The 21,020-nt window shown below is 40.1% G+C and overlaps 1 protein-coding gene across 4 annotated transcripts in view; it reads right to left on the bottom strand.

The window, feature by feature from the left end:
* The window catches only part of COLEC11 (collectin subfamily member 11), a 72,265-nt gene that overhangs the window by 41,917 nt on the left and 9,328 nt on the right, over positions 1-21,020 (bottom strand). For all 4 annotated transcript variants that reach the window (XM_020965862.2, XM_078149750.1, XM_078149751.1 and 1 more), the window contains exons 2-3: positions 20,355-20,510; positions 10,418-10,489 (exon numbers count right to left, since the gene is read on the bottom strand). In XM_020965862.2, the coding sequence (XP_020821521.1) occupies positions 10,418-10,489; positions 20,355-20,484 (202 nt within the window). In that variant the 5' untranslated portion in view covers positions 20,485-20,510. The remainder of the gene's footprint in view (positions 1-10,417; positions 10,490-20,354; positions 20,511-21,020) is intronic.

Genomic DNA, 21,020 nt, shown 5'->3' with positions numbered 1-21,020 from the left:
CAACTGCCTTCCTCCATATTGCCCTTACTAACAATTCATGGTATTATATGTTTAAGTTCCAAATGAATGATATAGAGTTGGTCCTATCCAACTTAAGCAATAAGAAGATAGAGATTATTTTTTTTTCATTTTTTAATAGCAGCTATAATAATTGCTTCCCAGAACTCGGTATATTCAAAAGAATAGATTGCTCTTTAGAATTAGATTGAACAAAAATTTGTTGTACTGGCTTTAGAGTCAGAGGACCTATATGTGTGACCTGGTGTAAATTATTTAACCTCTCTGGGCCTACATTTTCTTATCTGTAAAGTGAAGGGAGTTGGACATTACCTCTAAGGTCCTTCTAGATCTAGATCTAGAGCTTATGAAAGAGGACATCTCTAACACTTGGAGTCTGATAAAGAGCCTGTCCTAAAAAGGCTTCTGTCCTGGAAAAAAACAATTACCAATCTCTGCTATTAACTAACTGCATGGTCTTAGGCAAGTTGTTTCTAGGCTCCAGCCCAAAGTTTCCTCCTCTATAAAACAATAAAGATGGACCACTCCTAAAATAATTTTAAGTGCTGGAAGCAACCTTAAGGGAAAGGAGTGGGAGGGAGGGAGAAACATTCCATAAACTATAATTACTTTTGCCTCAGAACTGGAAAGAGGAAAGGTTAATTCTTGGGAGATAGGAAGTAAAGAAGACTTGAGAGAGAGATCACCAGGATTTAGAGGCCTCTAAATTTGGTTCTGAAAGTGAGGTCACTTGGAGCTTTGGATGAAAAAGCAATACTGCCAAAAGACCAAAAACAGGAAAACTCTTAGCTAGTTTAGTAAAGAAAGATTAAGACAAAGATGGAAGGTGGCTGAAGTCCAAAAAAGATGAGGACAAACAAAGTAGATTCAATGAGGGAAACTCAAGGATCCCAGTGCTGACTATAGGACTTTTTCCACCCCACAGTGCCTCAAGTTCCTCCACATTAGGTTGTTAACATGATATTGCCCTCATCCCAGCTACAGATTTCACTCTTAAAGGCAAATAAGAATTACAAAGATTCCTTCTCCTCCTTGTTTCCATAAAAGTTCCTTTCCTCTTCTGATCTGTGGCTTGAAAGATTTGTTCAACGTGATAGAATCTCCTAATATGATCTTAGATTGGGTACCTCTTTTATAAAACAAAAAAATGCAGTGCCATTTTTGATCTGCCCCAAATGCCTAAGAAAATGTTTGCTTGCTTGAAATGAGGGCAAAATTGTGTCTAGGTAATTTTGTTCCACTATAAGTACCACAAACTATGTCAAAGTCCTTCTATTAGGCAGGAAAGAACTTCACCGTTCAGGAAGATGAACCCCTGCACAACAGAGTGATGCTTCAGAAGAATTCACCGAAGAGTGGTGGGGGAAGGGGAAGGGGGAAGAAGCCCACCCCAGAATGATATCTAGTAGCTTCCTACTTTTTTTCTTTTCACAATTTTTCTGTTACCACTCATCTTTTTTTATTTTTTTACTTTAATTAATTTATTTTGAATTATCAAAAATCATTTCCATAAGCTTTTGAGTTTTTAATTTTTCTACCTCTCCCTACCTCCCTCCCTCCCCAAGATGGCATGCAATCTGATATAGGCTATACACATACATTCCTATTAAACATATTTTCACATTAGTGATATTGTAAGCAAGAATTAGAACTAATAGGAGGAACCACCAGAAAGAGGAAACAAAACACAACAGAAGAAAAAAATAGCAAATAGTATGCTTCGATCCGCATTCAAACTCCATAGTTCTTTCTCTGGATGTGGACAGCATTTTCCATCATGAGGCCTTTGGAGATGTCTTAGATCCTTGTAGTAGCTTCCTATTTTGAGTAATCATTCTTGCTTACCTGAGAGGCAGTCTCAACATAGAGGCTAAGTAAGGCCTCAGTTTAAGTCTCGTTTTGTATTCAGACTGGACTTGACTGTTAATCTCTCAGTGCCCCCAGGCAACTCTTTAAGAACTGGAGTTGCAGAGTAGTTAGGATATGCATAAGTGGAGGGAACTCTCCCACTGAGATTTTCCTATCAGATTTATCCACAGATTTGGTTCCCTGCCCCGACCCTCCCCTTCCCCAAATTGTTGTGAACTAGGTGCTTGGTTCTGTTGTTTCTTTACTTTAGAAGAACTGCAAGACCGTCAGTACCTCTAAAATTCTGGTCCTCCCCCCAAATCATCCCCCTACCCAGTTATATAATGCTGGCACATATCAAGCACCTAATAAATACTTGTTGACTACACGAAGGGAATCAGATTTAACTTCTTTTGTTTCATAGTGATAACTTCTAACCAAATGTACCTTTTCTCAGGGCCAGGGTTCCTTTGTTTTGGGGTGGGGAAAATACAGGAAGTAATACGATTTCATGATCCCATGGGAAATTTAAACTTACTTCAATATTACTGCCACCTCTGACATAGATAACTCCTCTGTTAACTTGGTAGACAGCCTTCAAGAGTTTCCTCAGACAAAAAAAAATTCATAATTTTGTAGCCAATCTGGTAATGATCCTCTCTTATTTAGGTAGGCTAGTCCTCAGACCACTGACGTGACCTGTCAACAAGTCCGCACCTGAAGCCTTTCCAACTTGGCAAGACTTTCTAGAGATTGAGTTTTGCTGGCACAGTCTTCAAGAACCCAGGGTCACCTCTACACAAAAGGGTTTAGTGAAGGACTGGATTTATGCCATAGAAAAACCTCCATCTGTCTAGAGATGTGTTGTTGCAAATCAGAAGAGAATTAAATTCAGCTCAACTGCAAGGCCTGGAACTCAGCAGGTGCTTTGCTCCTAGGAAGTAGGACTGGAGTGTTGTCCATCTTTCCTCGCTCCAAAAACAACACTGATAGACACAAAGAAAGGACAAAGCAGACAGGAAGTGTTTTGTTTTGTTTCCTTTTTTTTTTCTTTCTGAAATTCTCTCTCAGGTGTTTTGCTATGAGAAGGAAATAAGGTGATGCAGCTGGCTACCCTTTCATAAATGAAGTGGAGGGCACAGCAGGGGTTTTGCTGAAAATACAGGAGCTTAGAAACCTGGAAAAGCAGCACTCACAGTAATTCACAGTCATTTCCTATGAGTTTGCATCCTTCACTCAGGAGACAGGACTTAGTCTCCAGCTGCAAATGATACTTTAGAAATGAGTGATGGAAGGGGGTGGGGGAGGAAGGAGCAACTCCCTTTTGTACTTGTGGGGCTGCTCTGCTGCAGACTATTCATTTCCTCAACAATCAGCAGATAGAATCATTGAAAATCTCGGTTGACAGGAAAGGTGAAACTACAGTGATGCTTAGGACAATGTCATAGTACAACCTGACATGGAGGAACTTTATGTACGCTGGTGGAAAAAGAGACCAAGATCCAAATTGACACCTGGTTTTGTTAGGCCACTAACTCACCATTTTTTTCAGCACCTTGGCCAGCAGAAGAGGGCGAGGCAGAGTTGCTAAGTAGTAGGTAACAAGTTTAGTCAGCACCATGGCTAAGTAAAGCAAGGGAGACAGCCATAGCTATCTGTATCATCCTTTCTTTATATCCTCAGCCCTTAGCACAATGCCTGGAACACAGAAAGGGCTTAATAAATGCTTGTTATTGACTGACTGACCAAAGGAAAGTCTCGATGAACCAATCTTGTCTGTGGTGCAGAGGGATAAACAAGAGGATAAAAATTCATCCCAGTCATTTCTATTTTTCTCAGTCCCCAGATCAGAAATTGATTTAGCCTTCTCACTAAATTATCCAAATTATGTGAAACATTATCTGAAACAATTATCTGAACAAGGTTGGGTGGGGAAATAAGGAATACCGCTCCTGCATTTGCCTGGCATTCTTTGGCTTACGAAAGACTTTCATGCATATATAATCTGACTGGACCCTCAAAACTACTTTATGATGTAGGCAGGACATGAATTTTTAACCCTATTTTATAATGATGCTAAGATCCTATGTGACCAGAAGAGTCATATATGACAGTAGGTTAGTCATATTTGACCAGGAGATGTTCATAGAACTAGAGATATGAAAGGGATGCGCAGAGATCAAAAGATCCATTACCCTGCTCTAATCCATATAGACTATGGGAGGATGTGACCTTAGACATAACACAACTTCTCTGAACCTCAGTTTTATAATCTGTGACATAGGGATAATACAAATGCGATTGTTATGAGAAGAACATTTTAGAAATCTTAAAGCATTAAAAAATAATAGGTATTAATAATTGTGATTATCCATGATAATAAAAACTTCTTGGAAAGAAATGTTTACTCAGTAACCTGGCTCTATTGTTTCACAATCAGGATAACCCTGACACCCTATTCCCACTTTACCCTGGTCATCATTATTATAATGTACCTGGAGCACAGAGCCAAAGCAGCTCACATTTTGAGTGAGAGTATCAGATCAAAATAATAACTACATTTAAAAAGTTATTCAAAGCTCAACAGCAGTGTTCCTAATGAGCATGTCACTATTTTATCCTGAAATTTTTAATGGCCCCTTATTGCTTTATAAAATGTTTTCTTGTTTATCAAAGCTATTCCTTGTTAGCACAGAGTCAGTTAAGATGACTCAGAGAGCAAGAATGAGAGTATCCACTATTTGACAAAAACTGCTGGGAAAACTGGAAATGGTGGGAGGGGCAGATGGGGAGAGAAAGTGTTAATCTGAAACTTAAAATTTTAAAAATCAACATTAAAAAATTTTACATGTAGTAGGAAAATAATAAAATATTTTAAAATAAAGCAATATATAAGTACTAAAACAAAAACAATAGTATGAAGGTCAAATCAGGATCATTTAATAGTGATTGGTAGCTGATACCTGCAGCATAATATAGTAGAAAACATGCTGGATTTGGCATCTAAGAAAATAAGGGTTCAAATTTTGGCTCTGCTATGTACCTGGAAAAGTCATTTAATGTACTTGGGTCTTAGTTTCCCCATTTATAAAATGAGGAAATTAGATTAGATAATCTCCAAAGTCCTATTAAGCTCCAACAGTCTATGATTCACTTTATGTTCTTCTATGATCACAGCTTTGTAACCACTTTGAATGAAATGAAATTAAGAAAATGAACCAATAACCATCTGGAAAAGAAGGAAAATAACTTCCCAAAGCTAGCCTATGAAATAGCTCCCAACAACCTGTGTATTAGGCAAAGCACACCAATGTGAGTTCTCTATAATAAATATAATAACACCACCTCATACGTTTATGTACTTTTAACTTTTCAGTGTGCTTCCATCTCTGTCTTTATTATCTTATTTTAATCTTCTTAAAAAAAAAAAACCTGTGAAGAAGATCAGACAAGTATTATCTGCATCTCCAGCTGCCTGCTAGACATCTCCATCTGGAGGTCCTGCCGGCACCTCTAACTCAATATGTCCAAGATGAAACTCCTCATCTTCCTGCCTAACACCTGCCTCTCCTCTCTATTTCCTTGTATTGGCGGATGCCAACCAGCATCCTCCCTCAACCGGACTTGAAACCTCACCCTCCACGTCTACTCAGTTGCCAAGCATCGTCAATTCCACCTCCACAAACTAGCTCATATCTGCCCTCTCCTCCCCACTTGTGGTGCCTCCATCTCCAGTTTAGGCTTTTTTAAACAGCTTTAACCTGGTCAATTAGAATGGCTTTCTAATTGTTCTCCCTGCCTCTGGGCGCTTAAATCCACGCTCCTTAGGGGCAGCTAGGTGGCGCAATGGATCAAGTGCTAGAACTGGGGCTCTGAAGACCTGAGCTCAAATCTAGTCTCGAGCACTTTCTAGCTGTGTAACCCTGAGCAAATCACTTAACCTCTATCTATCTCAGTTTTCTCATCTGTAAAATGTGGATAACAGTAGCACCTACCTCCCAGAGCTGTTGTGAAGATCAAATGAAATGTTATTTGTAAAGTACTTTGCAAAACTTAAAGTGCTATATAATACACTATATAATATAATGCTATATATGTATATAATAACATAATGCTATATAACATGAAATGCTAGCTATTGTTAAATCTACTAAAATAATCTTCCTAAAGCACAAATCAGACCATGCCTCTCCTCTCCCCAGAAACCTTTAGTGGCTGCCTACTGTCTGTAAGATAAAGGACATACTCTTTAGCTTGGTATTTAAGGCATTTCAAAAACATTCATACAGCCTAACCAAGAGCTTAACACTGAAGACAGAGCATTGGAGTTGGAGTCAAGGTGACCTGAGTTTAAATCTTCCCTCAGATTGGATTGTGACCCTGTGCAAGTCATTTAACCTCTTTCAGACTCAATTTCCTCCTCTGTAAAAATAGAGGTGTTAATAGCACCTACCTCACAGAATTGTTGTGAGGATCAAATAAAACAATGTTGTGTTTTGTAAACTTTAAAAGGGTCTCTATAAATATTAGCTTATTACTGTCACCTTTCTAGTGCTTTTCATAGACTCTAAATTCCAGTCAAAGTGGCTGCTTCCCTACCATCTGCCTCACAATATTTTCTTTATCATCTTTCTTCCCTTTTACTCCTATCTTTGAAGACGTGTCCCTCTCCTCTTCACCAAGCCTGAACTTTCTACCTGGACTACCAATCTAATTTCTTCCCCTAGGACCTTGCTCTATCAATTATTTCCACCTCTCTTGAATCATCAGTCTCTCTTTTTCCACTGACTCCTTTATTTTCAGCCACAAATGTGTTCTGGTTTTCCCTAACCTGAAAATAAACAAATAAAAAACCTCAAACTACCATCCTTTTCTTCCTTTCCCTGCCAAACTCCTAGAAAATGGTCTCTACTCTTTCTATTCTTGCTTTGTTATCTTCTACTTACTCCTCAGCCCCTTAAAAATGGATTTCCCCTCCCCCACCACCATTTAATAGAAACTGCTCTCAAAGGTTACCTACCATTCACCTCTTAATCCAATGGCATTTTCTTAGTGCTTATCTTTGTGTTGGATTTGTTGAATTTCTCTATATGCTATGTCCCCAGTTCTTTAAACTCATGGTCACCAAAACTGAACTTATAATCTTCCCTGTCCATCTTCCCAAAATCGGCTGACTTCCCTATTTTAGGTAATGCTATGCACACTCTGAACCACAAGCATCTATGACTTCTCCCTCTCCTTTCCAGATATCCAATTGTACCTTCCTGCAAGTTCCCTCTGTATCTGTCCCTTCCTTGGCATTCATCCTGCCAGTACTCTAAGTCTTTCCTGGACTATTGCAATAGCTTCCTTACTGGTTTCCTTTTTTTTTTTCTTTTCTCCTCCTACACATCACTAGCAGATTAATCTTTCTGCTTTTGTTATTCCTTTACCCAAAAACCTTTAAGATCTCCCTGCTGCCTCCTGAACAGATTCTGTACAAAGCCTGTACTCGTGACCTTCCAAAATCTGGTGTCACCCTAATTTTTTAGCTTCATCTTATTATTTTCCTCTACATACTGTACTCTCCAATCAAAACTGAATTATTCTGCCACCTCCCCTCTCCACAAACACTCTAAGCCTTCTCCCATTTCCATGTTTTTAGGCCCTCCCTCTTCCTCTTTGCTGTTGGCTTCCTACCTATCCTTTAAAGCCCAGATTAAATACCACTTTCTCCAAGAACTTTTCCTTGATCCATCCAAGTGATCTCACATAACACTTTGTTCTTCCCACAGCTAGAGGTGCTGGGGTAGCTAGGTGGTATAGTGGGTAGAGAACTGGTCTTGGTATCAAGAAGGCTGAATTCAAATATAATCTCAGACATTTACTAACTATGTGACCCTGGGCAATCACTTAAATGCTGTTTGCCTCAGTTTCCTCATCTGTAAAATGAGGATAATAATAGTGTCTACCTCTCAAAGTTGTTGTGAGTTTCAGTTGAAATAATAATTAGCATAAGGTGCTTAACAACAGTGACTGACACATTTTTGTTGTTGTTCAGTCATTTTCAGTGATGTCCAATCCTTTGTGGCCCTGTTTTTCCTGGCAAAGATACTGTGGTGGTTTGCCATTTCCTTCTCCAACTCATTGACAGATAAGGAAACTGAGTCAAACAGAGTTAAGTGACTTGCCCGGGGTCACATAACTAGTAAGTGTCTGAGGCCAGATATGAACTCAGGAAGGTGAGTCTTCCTGACTCCAGGCCCAGCACTCTATCCACTGCACCACCCAGCTGCCCACCTGACACATAGTAAGTCCTGTATAAATGTTAGCTATCATTATCATTATTAATACACTGACCAATCACTACAGTGTATCATAGTTATCTGTTTGCTTTTTATTTCCCTAGTAAAATGCAAGATCCATGGGAGTAAGGACCATGTTTTTGCTAAAGTTCTTACCTTCCCCATTGCCTAAAACAATGCTCTGCACGCTGGTACTCCATAAAGGGTTGCTGAATGAATGAATACATGAATGAAAAATGAAAAAAAAGATGAATGAATGAATGAATGAATGAATTATTAAAAGTTGCAGGGAGGCAATATGGACTTGATATTAAGAAATAGAGCTTGTCAAAGTTAAAATGGGCTTTCTCCAGAAGTAATAGATTCCCCTTCAACAAAGGTTGTAGGATCAAAACTCTGGAACAGGAAAGGATCTCAAAGGCCATCAACTTCAATTCTCTCAATTTATAGTTAAGAAAACTGAGGCCCAAGGTTACCTAGGTATTAATTATCAGAGGCAAAGTCTGAACCTAGCTCTTCTGACTTTAGAGCCAATGGCCTTCCACTCTACAATGCTACCTTCAAGTGGAAACTGGATAACCACTTACTAGAAATCTTATACTATAAAACAGATTCCTGTCCAGGTATTCATTGGACTAGTTATCTTCTGAAGCCCCCTCCACATGTGAGATTCTGCAGGTAGAGAGGCTTTTTAGGAGCTCTCAGACAACATCACCAAAGCAGCTATGTGACCTTGGACGAGTCCCTTAACCTCCCTGGTCCTCAGTTTATTCACCTGTAAAATGAAGAGGTTCACCATATGGCCTCTGGAGTGCCTTCCAGCTTTAGATATATGATGCTATTATCCTATTCCACATATGCATTCCCACAGTACCTTCTTCCTGCAGAAAGACCTGCACCAGAGCCAGCAAACCCTTGGTTTCTTTTCCACTGTGGATAAGGGCACTAGCCCCAAGAGCTTTATAAGGCCCACATATGCAGAGAAGTTTATCTTCAGAGGGGTTGACCATCAGGCAACGAATTTTTTGGCCATAGCAACTTACGAATCTTCCAACAAATACCATGATCTGGGCCAGTAGAGATAATACCTCCACCCATGAAATTACAGAACTTTGAAGCATTGCATAAACAGTGCTGTACATGTACTGCTGGGTGGTATAAGCACTTGCATAGTGCAGGTCCTTACATTTCCATATAAGGGGAAGTACTTTTTTAAAAAGATAACTTTGTATTTTCAAAGCACCAGTGAGGTGCCAAGTAGCAGACTGAACCCTAAATAAATCATTATCTGATTGTCAAGATTAACCCATAGAAAAGTACTTGATAAGTGGGGAGAGAGGCAGAGTAGGGTAGGTAAAATAAGCTTAGTGGAAGAAGCTTTCAGCAGAACAGAAAAGCTAGAAATGTATAGTCTTTCTTATTGTTGTTCAGTCATTTCAATCCTGTCTGACTCTTCATGGTCGCATTTGGTGTTTTCTTGACAAAGATATGGAGTGATTTGCCTTTTCCTTCTCCAGCTCATTTTACAGATGAGGAAACTGAGGCAAAGAGGGTCAAGTGACTTACCCAGGGTCACACAGCTAGTAAGTATCTGAGGCCAGATTTGAACTCAGGCCCTCCTAACTCCTGGGCTGGCACTCTAAACACTGTGCCACCTACTCTTTCTACATTTGTTTTAATTGACTTCCAAGGTATTACAGTTTCATAAAAGAAGTCTGTCTTGAAGGAAAATTTGAAAGATTTGGAGGGGTCAGGGTGGCATAGCACCCTTAGGAGTTAAGGGCTTTGGGTTCTAGTTCTGCTATCACTAGTGTTGTCCTTTCTATTTCCTCCTCTGTAAAATGAGGGACGCCCCTTCCAGGCAGCTAGGTGGCACAGCGGTTAGAGTGCTGGGGCCTGGAGTCAAGAAGACCTGAGCTCAAATATGTCCTTAGGTACTTACTAGCTGTGTGACCCTGGGTAAGTTATTTGATCCTGTCTGCCTCAGTTCTCATCTGTAAAGTGAGCTGGAGAAAGAAATGACAAACCACTCCAGTATCTTTGCCAAGAAAATCCCAAATGGGTCGGAAAGAGTCAGATATGACAGAAATGACTGAACAACAATACCAATATATGCTCCAGTTATCCAAGTCTGTGGCAGCCTATCTTCCATTCCCTCCCTTTCCCTTCCCACTTTGATTTCTCCCACTGTCTGTCTTCCTTCTCTCCCTACTACCTTTAGCATCGAGTGCTAGTCCTGTATCGGTGTCTAAATGTCTGGACTTTACCTTTTTCTCCTGAAGGACCAACTCTCCCAGGCCGGCCTGGTGACCCTTTCTCTCCCTTTTCTCCAGCATCCCCTGTGGAAGAAATTCACAAACATTTAGGGGGTACCTCTAGTAAGCATGGTAAGGATCCTATAATCCTGGCTACTAAGATCCCCAACCCTCTGGCACAGGCACTCCCAGAAGGATAGACAAATGTGCATAAGGAGGTGTCAAGGCCACAGCTATCACTGACCTAAACCTTTTAAAAATCAACTTCACAAGTACAGGATAAGAGAAGCATAGCTACAGTTTACGTCCAAAAGACCTGAGAGTCTACAAACTCAGTACAAGCCAATAATGTGACACTTCAACCAAAAAAAAAGTTAGTGCAATCTTCAGTAGCATTAAGAGGGAACATTCAGGAAGATGGTACTCCTCAGGCCACAGCTGAGTGCTCTATTCAGATTTATATACCATCCAATGGAATCAAACTGAAATAGAAGAAAGGACCACTAACTCATACAGAAAGATTCCTACAAGCCACCTTATAGGAGATTGGAGCTACTCAGAAGCCCATTTGCGTATGAAAAGGCCAACCGAGGCAAAGAACCTTACCACAACACAGAGAGTGCCTCACCAAATTTTTCCCCCAGATAATTCATTTACTTAGACCTAAGGGAAACCCTTGAAGGTTTGGTGGTGATGATTGTTGCTGTTGTTGTTGTTGTTTTGACCAGGAAATCTTGAACTCCTAGAACTGTTTGGTGATTATTTAGCAAACGTTCCCTTTCTAGTTACAGTCTAGCTGTCCAAGAAGAAGATTTGGGAAACGTTTTGGATGATCACCAAAAATTAAGGTAAGATCCCTTGCCAAGGGAACTTAGCCCTGAGCCAGAAAGAGCTGTTGAAAAGGAGATTCTCTATCTTTCCTACCTCCTGCTAGACATATCAAAACCTCAGCGCCAAGGCTCTGAAGGAGAATTGTAGAGTTTCCTGCCCAACCTAGGCTAAGGCTCGCTGCCCTTTCTTAAAGAATACCATAGCACCCCAGATAAAAGAGCAAAGGAACACTTTGCTGAGTTTGAGGTTGGAGGTAATGGTGATTAAAACTTGGCCCATCAAAGATGAGGCCCAAGAAGAACAGTGGATGGACTGATTGTATTGTGGTTTCTAGCAATCCAGCAACAACTGGGAAAGAGAATATCAATCTTTGTGATTTCCAGGTGAAAGGAAAAATATGACAGAGACCTTTGACAAAACTGGGATCTGGAATCCTGGGTCTCCCACTCAGAGAGTGAAAATCGATGGTTTAGGACTATGTCCTGAGATAAACTCAGGTTATTAAACATAATGTGGCAAGAAGCAGCCCAATATCAGCTTATTGCATTGAGAAACAGCCTTTAAAAGAGAATAGTCCAGAGTCATATCCTCAAGTCCTCTCCCCATGCCTCCCTCCAGGGACTGCTTGGGTGATCTTTGTTAAGCTCGGGGCTTTGCTTCAACACTTGTATTGAGGTATTAGAAATATCACTTGCATGAGGTTATCAGAAACGCTTTATCCAAAGCCAGTGAGAAGTTCTCAGTATTCAAGAGTGACCTGGAAAACAAACAAATAAACCACAAATCTGTGATTAGTTGCAGAAAAATAAAAGAGATCAAACCCAGCTTGGGAAGAGGATGAGATGCTTTGAGAGCAGTCCCCAGGGAAACCACCATCAGAGGGCAGGGAGTCAGAAAGTGAATAATAGGAGGGAAAAAGGGGAAAAAATACTAAAATTATCAAAGCCCTCAGGAAGAAGAAAACTCAAAAATCTTGAATGTAAATAGATAAGTCAACAGAGAAAATACTAACAACAACAACCAATCTGTCCTCCAGATCTAATAAATGAATTCAGGCATCTATAAATACTGCAAAACAAAGGAAAACAATACAACACTTGATGAGACAGAGGACCCTGCAGAATGTGAAGAGAACAAGGAACCACAACACACTATTCCTTAGTGGTTTAAAAGAAAAATAAGAAGGGGCAGCTAGATGGCACAGTGAATAGAGCTCTGGCCCTGGAGTCAGGAGGACCTGAGTTCAAATCCAGCCTCAGACACTTAACACTTACTAGCTGTATGAACCTAGGCAAGTCACTTAACCCCTATTGCCTCACTAAAAAGCAAAAGAAAAAAAAGAGAAATAAGAATTAAAAGAGCAGAATTTGTGGCCCACACAGCAATATATATTGGATAATTCAATTCAATTTAAAAACAAGTTCTGCAAGCAATCAGGAGAGAGACCTTTAAATAAAAAGGAAAGGAAATTTGAATAACACAAGACTATTCTATACCCACTAAAAATGGAGGAGAGAATGTAATAATGTGTTTGAAAGAGCAATGGAGCTCAGAAATTAGCCCAAGGTGACCCACTCTGCAAAACTTAGCTTGATGATAAACGGGGGGAAAAAAAGACATCCAATACTAAAGAGGTGTTTGAAATGTTTTTAAAAAGAAATCCAGACCTAAAGAGATTGTTTGCTTTTTGAACATTCCAGACGACAAAAATGAAGGTGAGGTGAACAAATGCATCAGTCAAGGGCAGAAAAAGCAATAGAGAGATAGCAGAGAGACCTGTGAGAGACTTCTTTCTAAATGTACCCAAGGAGACAGAGGTGAAGGTAAAAGTCCTGTGAAGGTAACAAGAAAGAAGAGAGCCTGGGGCATTGTGGACAGAGCCTGCCTTGTCTACAGGCAAATCAATGCTTTTGTGGGACTACATTACAAAATGGGAGGGTGTATTAATGGTGGGGAGGGGAGCAAGGGGATAGAGACGAATATGTGATGTGCCTGGGCCAGATCAAGGCTAGCAAGGAGGGAAAGGAATCTCCTGTGGTCTCGGAAGAGAAGAGCCTGCAGTGAAATGAGTGAAAAGGAGAAGGAAAGAACTTTAAAAGGGGAGAGGAAGTAAGGAAGCCTTGCTTTGGTGGTGGAAGGGGATGCCCCTGATGAATACACCTATGGATGAAGAAAGATATTCTGTGAAGGGAGATGAGGACCTTGTGATGGGCGTGGTCTGGGGGATTTGATGCTTGAAAAGACCACTCATCCTACCAGAGGAAGAGAGAATTGAAACTGCTACAGCAATTGGGATCTAGAAGAGTAGGAGAGCTTGGATATAGGGAGAAGATTTTTAGGCGAATGGGGAAAAAAAGGTAACTAGGAAGGCATAGCTCAATAGTGTTTCTACATAATCAGGGACACTGAACTGAGTCCTCTCTGACCCCCCTCAATAATTGGCTTTGTTCAGGGAGTGAGGCACAATGGAAGAGGGCAAGTCTCCAGGCAACCTCTACCAAGCAATGGCAGAAACTGCCTAAGGTGAGAGCCCAGAGTGGACATCTTAGACGTTTTGATTCTGTGAGGTACAATATAGTGAAAAGAGAAAGACTACATAATTATGATTCAAGAGCCAAAGAATGAAGGTCTAGACTAAATAGAAAGACAGGATAATTAAGAGAAAGAGCTCTCTCTGGAAAGGTATGAAAAATGAAATTAAAGAACTAATGAATGGGACTAGTTGAAGGGGAGGGGAGGAAGGGAGAATCTACTTGACTGGGAAGAAAGCCCACCTGAGCTGGAAATAAACTATAGGGTAAGGAACAAACAGAAGTAGCTGAACTCAATCACCACCACTATCACTGCTACAAATAAATAGGGGACAGGAATTGTAATTGTGATTTCCTTAGTATATGGAACTCCCAGATGAGGAAAGTCCCTCTAACAATTCAGGTCAGTAGGTTCTATGCAATTTATAGTCTTAAAGAGTCACCTAGAAGACTGAGAGGAGTGATTTGCCCATGGTCACACATAAGCATATAATACAAATTAGAATATGAGTACACAAGAGAAGGACAGAGTGTTATGAGCTCAGATAAGGGAAAGGCCAAGATCAGAGAAGCCTCTCTGGAGGAGGAGGCATTTGTATTAGACCTTATAGGATAAGTAGAATTTTATGAAGTAGAAATTTGGGGGCAGGAGATGGTCATAATCTTGGCTTGAAGAAAAACATGGAAGCATAAAATTACAAACCACAGGTGAGGTCAAATGAATATCCAAATTTGACACAGAATATATGATAGGGAATAGTTATAAAAGCCACCTGGAAAAAAAGTAAACTAGAGCCAGACTGCAAAGAGCCTTGAATGTCAAAATATGTAAATTAGTTTTGTGGAAGCATTAAAATCCTACTCTGATAACTCACTGAGGCACAAAGTTAACCCTGGGTTATTGAGGGCTATGCCACAAGCTCTGGCTTTGGGACCCTCCCAAGCTAGAAAGGCTTTGGGAACAGGCTTGGCAACTGATTGTTTGCCTGCTATTCGAGGACCAACCTGGCTCGTGGCCAGGTTGTACACAGGGGGATGAATCTTATCAGCTATCATAATTTATGAAGACTGTTAACCCAGTAGTGGAGAGTTTTTCATCTGTATCAGTGAAGGAAGTACCCAAGCTGATGAAATAAAAAATCCTCTATGAATTAAAATATGGAATAACACATCAACCATTTGTGAGCTGAGGAAGGAAAGTTGCAGGCCTCATTCCCCAGCTGAATGAATTTGAGTTTCCGCATCAGTTTATTCCACTCTACTTTGCAGCTTAGTTATAAATATTGCACAGAGTCAACTCTGCTGTTCTGTGGCAGGGGTTGGGAGAGGGCTAGAGAAGAAGATAGCCTTCCTCCCCTCTGCTCAGTGATGCTTTGTGATTGCTGGGGGGAGGGAGAAGTTAGAGACACCATCATTTACAATTTCGCTACTATCTAGCAGCTTTTCTTTCCCTTGCTCCAATTTAAATATCGAGATGTTCCATATTCCCAATGTAATGCCTAGCCTTCTCTACATTCACCAGCAAAAGCCTCTGAGTTGAAATGATAACAGTGGTTGTTATATTTGTAATCAAGGTAATCATTGTCAGGGAAATGAATTAATATTGGGTCCACCTGTTCCTCCTAGCAGATTAAGACATTATAATTTTTTATTAATTTATTTTGATTTATCAACAATCACTTCCATAAGCTTTTGAGCTTTAAATTTTTCTCCCCTTCCCTTCCCAAGATAGCACACAATTTGATATAGGCTATACATATACATTCCTATTAAATATATTTTCACATTAGCCATGTTGTAAGGAAGAATTAGAATCAATAGAAGGATACACAAGAAAGAAAACAAAACAAAACAGAAGAAAAAAAGAGCAAATAGTAAGCTTCGATCTGCATTCAAACTCCATAGCTTTTTCTTTGGATGTGGATAGCATTTTCCATCATGAGACCTTTGGAGAAGTCTTACATCCTTGCATTGCTGAGAAGGGCTAAGTCTATCAACACTAGTCACTGGACAGTGTAACTGTTATCATGTACAACATTCTCCCGGTTCTGCTCACTTCACTCAGCATCAGCTCATACAAGTCTTTCCAGGTTTTTCTGAAGTAAGACATCATAATTTTAAAGGTTCCTATAAATATACTAATGAACTTGACTGTGAAATTTTTCCCTGTTGGTAGTGACAAAGTTAGGTTTATCTGGAGAAACAATTCTGCTAAGTAATTCTGTATATGCGAAAATAAGAATTAGATGCAAATAGAGCCAATTCAATGTGGAATGCAACTCAGATGAATAAGTTTGAAATTCAAGTGAAATTCTCTATGGCAGGTAGGTATTTTGATACATTCGGGACCTCTGAATAGTTATACAGCTCAAAAAAAGATGCATAAGCCTATCTGAAAAGTTGAATCATTTGCAAAATGCTTTTTATTGGCTGATTCAACAAGCACTTGTTAAGTACCTACTATGTGCCCAGCATTGCTATAGGCACTAGGCAAACAAGACAAAAACAAAATGGTCTCTGAGTTCAATTCTGACTCTAATTCTTACTACTTCTGTGAATCTGAGCCAGTCATTCAACTCTCTGAGCCTCAATTTCCTCACCAGTAAAATGAAGGCAAAAATACCTTCACTGTTTGTTGTGACAATTGAATGAAGTAATGTATGGAAAGCACTTTCACAAACCTTATATGCTATATAAATGTCAGGAATTATTATTATTATTATTATTATTTATTATTATTTTGTGAGTCCCTGGGAAGGATCTCATGCATTAGGCTGTGTTTTAAGTCTCAGGCACAGAATATACCAAATAACTTGGTGAAGAATGTTTAATGTCATAGAGTCAGAAACAGCCTACTGTCCTTGATGACACTGTTAGAGGCTTCCCCATTCTTTTATATGTGTCTGTGTCATGTCAGAAAGAAAAGATATGGGACCTTCCTATACATCTTACATAACACACACAAGGCTGACATTAACTAGCAATGAAGTTGTCCACTTGCAGATGCTTACATCTTGGAAGCACTTTCTTGCCTTGCCATGTTGTTCTCTTTTTTCCAAATCCCCCATATGCTTGCTACCCTAAACATACAAAGTCATTTTGAGGAAGATCCAAAGGCCCTTTTTTAACTGAGGAAAAATGCTTGATTGGGCACCATCCTACTGTATATTCTACTGTTCATTGAGGTCTGAAAGCAGCTGAATATTAAACTTTTCCATCCTTTGCTCCCAAAAAGCAATCACTTAAGCTACCCCTTGCTTTTCCAGTTACAAAGACCTACTCTCTATTTTTTTTTTCTGCGACGGATTCCAGATTTGGAGTTTGTTTATTTTCCAGCTCTCTCTGAAATACTAAGAACTTCTTATTGGCTTTGGATAAACTGTTTCTAATAACCCTATAGAAGTATCCCAACAAAGCTCGGAGCTTCAGAACAATGACTGCCCAAGGGATCCCTGGGGGAGACAGTGAGGAGGGACATGAGGATATGACTTCTGTGCTGTTCCCTTTTAAAGGCCATTCTTAATCCAGTAAATTAATGATGAGCTGCTTGCCACATTATGCTTGGGAACCTGAGTTTATCTCAGGACACAGTCTTAAATCATCAATTTTTACTCTCTAAGTAGGAGACCCAAGATTCCATATCCCAGTTTCGCCAAAGGTCTCTGTCAGTTTCTTCCTTTCACCTGTGAATCACAAAGAGGGGATAGTCTCTTTCTCATTCATTGCTGGGCTGGTAGAAATAATGGCATTCTTTCTCTTAAGTGAAGAACCCACACCAAGAGTTGATACTCTCCTCTCTCGCTGCTCTTCGAAGTGCTAATGAACTGCTGAACTGTCTAAATCAAAAATCTGGCATAGACGAAGTTACAATAGGTGAGAGCAATGTCTCTGTGAGTTCATGGGGACTATTGGACGTAAGAAAATTGGATTACATGCAATGTGGAACAGTCTAAACTATGGGTGAATCCTTACCTCATGTCATTCACTCAAACACTGCTATGCTTAAGACAAGACACTGATTAAAAAAAAAACATAATTCCAGGGGCAGCTAGCTGTCGGTGGATAGAGAACAAGCCCTGGAGTCAGGAGGACCTGAGTTCAGATCCTGCCTCAGACACATAACACTCACTAGTTGTGTGACCCTGGGCAAGTCACTTAACCCTAATTGCCTCACCAAAAAAAAAAAACAACCCCATAATTCCTGCCCTCAGAGAGCTCTTGATCTAGTAAGAGAGATTGGATAGGTTATACAAAATAGTTAGAAGGTGACATGTGATAAATGGGAGGCAGAATAGCTAAGTGAAAACAGCCCTGGATATGGAATCAGAGGACCTGAATTCAAATGCTAGCTTTGCCAGTTACTACCTGTATCATTTTAGGAAAGTCATTTAACCATCTTAGATCTCAGTTTCCTCTTATATAAAATTGGAGGATTGGACTACACGACCTCTAAGACCCCTTCCAGTTCCAAATGAACCTCTGATCCTACACACTACACGGGCAGTAAAAATAACAAATGCTGCGAGGAGGCCATGGAAGGCTGCGTGAAGGAAGGAGTATTTGTGCTGGACCTAGAATAGGATGTCTAGTGGCAGCAAAAGTGAGAGGGAGGAGATGAGCAAACAGAAGACCAAAGGCACTAGGGAACACTCTACTTTCCTAGATGACAGTGGGAAATAGAGCCAACAAAGGAGCCAGAGGCGTGGTCTACTTTTCTTTCTACATCCCTGTACTGTACAGTGTCACAGACTGCAGGCAGGGAGACAGTTTCAGGAAGGATAGAGAGGTTAATAGCATTGACTGCTATAGAAAGGTCAAGGAGGATGAGGACCAAGAAAAGTAATGGAAAAGATGAGCTAAGAGTCTGAGATTTGTTCACACGATGCTGCAGAATCTCCATTACATTTTAGTCTTCCTGAAGAAACCATGAATGATAGCAAATGAGAGACCCCTTTCATAGATTCTTGATCTATCAGATTACCTTGAAAGGGGGAGGGGAAAAAAATCATCAATTCCATTAGAATAACCAATATGCTTAAAATTAAAAATTAGCACTGATCCACAAGCCCAACATCAAAAAGAAATGGGGTTGGACCTAAAACAAAAGACTACAAGCAGACAAGATTTTAGATCTCCACTGAAAATGTAACTCTACAGTACTGGTAGTATTCATAGACTTAAGAGCTGGAAGTCCCATTAAAGATTACCTAATCCAACGATTCTTAATTTTTTGTGTGTGACATGAACCCTTTCGGCAGTCTGGTGAAGCATATAGCCCCTTCTTAAAATAATGTTTTTAAATGCAAAAAAGAAAATATGCAGAATTACAAAGACAATGAATTATATTGAAATAATTATCAAAATGTTTTTAAAAAACAAGTTCACATAGATCCCCAAATTAAGAACCCCTGAATTCTAGTCTAATGCCCTCCTTTTATAAATCGAAAACTGGTAAAGTGATTTTCCAAAGGTTGCAAAATGAGTTAGGAACAATTAGGATTCAAACCTAATCCTATGGATCCAAATCTAGAGTTATTTACATACAGGAGCAGCTAGGTGGCACAGTGGATAGAGCAATGGCTCTGAAGTCAGGAGGACCTGAGTTCAAATGTGACCTCAGACACATGATACTTACTAGCTGTGTGATCCTAGGCAAGTCACTTAACCCCGATTGCCTCACACCGCTCCCCCAAAAAAAGGTTTACTTTCATTTGGGGTCACCTAGGTGGTACAATGGATAGAACACCAGCCCTGGAGTCAGGAGGACCTGACTTCAAATTCAACCTCAGATACTTACTAGCTACCTGTGTGACCCTGGGCAAGTCACTTAACCCCCACTGCCTCCAAAACAGAACAAAGCATAGAGTTATTTACACACAACACACTGAATCTCCAAAAGACTGACATTTTATAAATGTTTGTTGGTAGATGTTCTCTGAGAGTTGTTATGGCTAAAAATTAATTTATTTTCTAGCCAACCCTTTTGTGACGATGTTCTTCAAATTTAGACAAATGGATAAACAAAAAAATCATTTAATAAGTGCTCACTGTGCCAGGTATTAGGAATGCAAATATAAAAGGGAGAGAACAGGCCTTCATGGAGTTACATTTGTCTTCGGTCAGCTGGGCCTGTCCTCGGATGACACACCCTGAATTTAGGGTTTGTTCTTGGAACAATTCTGTCTTGGTAGAACCTATTAGCATGCTTATGCTTTTCTGGCATCCAGGGTCACTTCTATTCTATGACGAAGCATCAGATGAGGACTTAAATGGAAGAATCTACTTTCATTTGAATAAAAATGTTGAGGGAGAAAGGGATACACAGGTATGATTTATTCCAGTCCTGTGGCCTTGCCAGGAATGACACTCCCCCCTCACCCAAATCATTCAGTGATATCTCTATGCACAGAGACATACCCAGAGCCTGGGGGAAGCTCACCTTATCTGCCCAGTCCCCAGAGCTGTACAGATATCAGGTGTCTGGCTCCAGAGATTGGTAGCTGCTTGAGACCCACTTGAAAAGAAATCTCTAAGCAACTGCCCAGACAGAGGGTGAATCAAAGAGAAAGAAGGGACTGCTAGGTTACCTTTAAGGCCTGGGACAAGAATCTGGACAGAGCAGGCTTCTTCTGCAAGATGTTGAGGCGATCCAGATCTTAGCAAGGACAGGAAGACCAGGCTAATTAGAGTCCCCAGGAAAACCAGATCTCTCCTCATAATGAGTATTTGCAGGTCATTGACTCCTAAATAAAAGAATGGATAAACAGTTATGGGAAGTCTTTAAAAGAAAAAAAAGGGAAAGAAAAAAACGGAACTCTTTACCCTGCTTGTACTTGTGGAAAGAAGTTCTTCAGATGAAAGCCATCATAACTGGTAGTGGTTATCTGTGACTATCCACTATGGTTCTTATTGCCCTTATCACTTATTTTGTCTCTGTGTGGTTCAGTGGAAGGGTGGACTTGGGAATCAGTCCACTATACTTAGGAGTGGAGTTGTGGGGGGGAGGTATAGTTAGCAGGAAAAAGGGATTTAAATTCCATCTCTGACAGTTGCTAGCTTTGTGTGATCACAGACAGCACACTTTACCTCTCCAACCATCAGTTTTCTCTTCTGTAAAAAGGTAATAATATACCTTCACTGCCTGTTATAAGGTTATTGTGAAGAAAGTGCTTTGTAAACCTTAAAGGCACTCTAGAAATGGTACTGTTTTTCTTAACAGCAAATTGTTCATTAATGTTCCTGTCTCTTCAATT

Source organism: Phascolarctos cinereus, unplaced genomic scaffold (assembly GCF_003287225.1).
Source record: "Phascolarctos cinereus isolate Bilbo 61053 unplaced genomic scaffold, phaCin_HiC Scaffold_2;HRSCAF=192, whole genome shotgun sequence".
NCBI classification, from domain to species: Eukaryota; Metazoa; Chordata; class Mammalia; order Diprotodontia; family Phascolarctidae; genus Phascolarctos; species Phascolarctos cinereus.
This window is presented reverse-complemented; position numbering and strand designations above follow the sequence as displayed.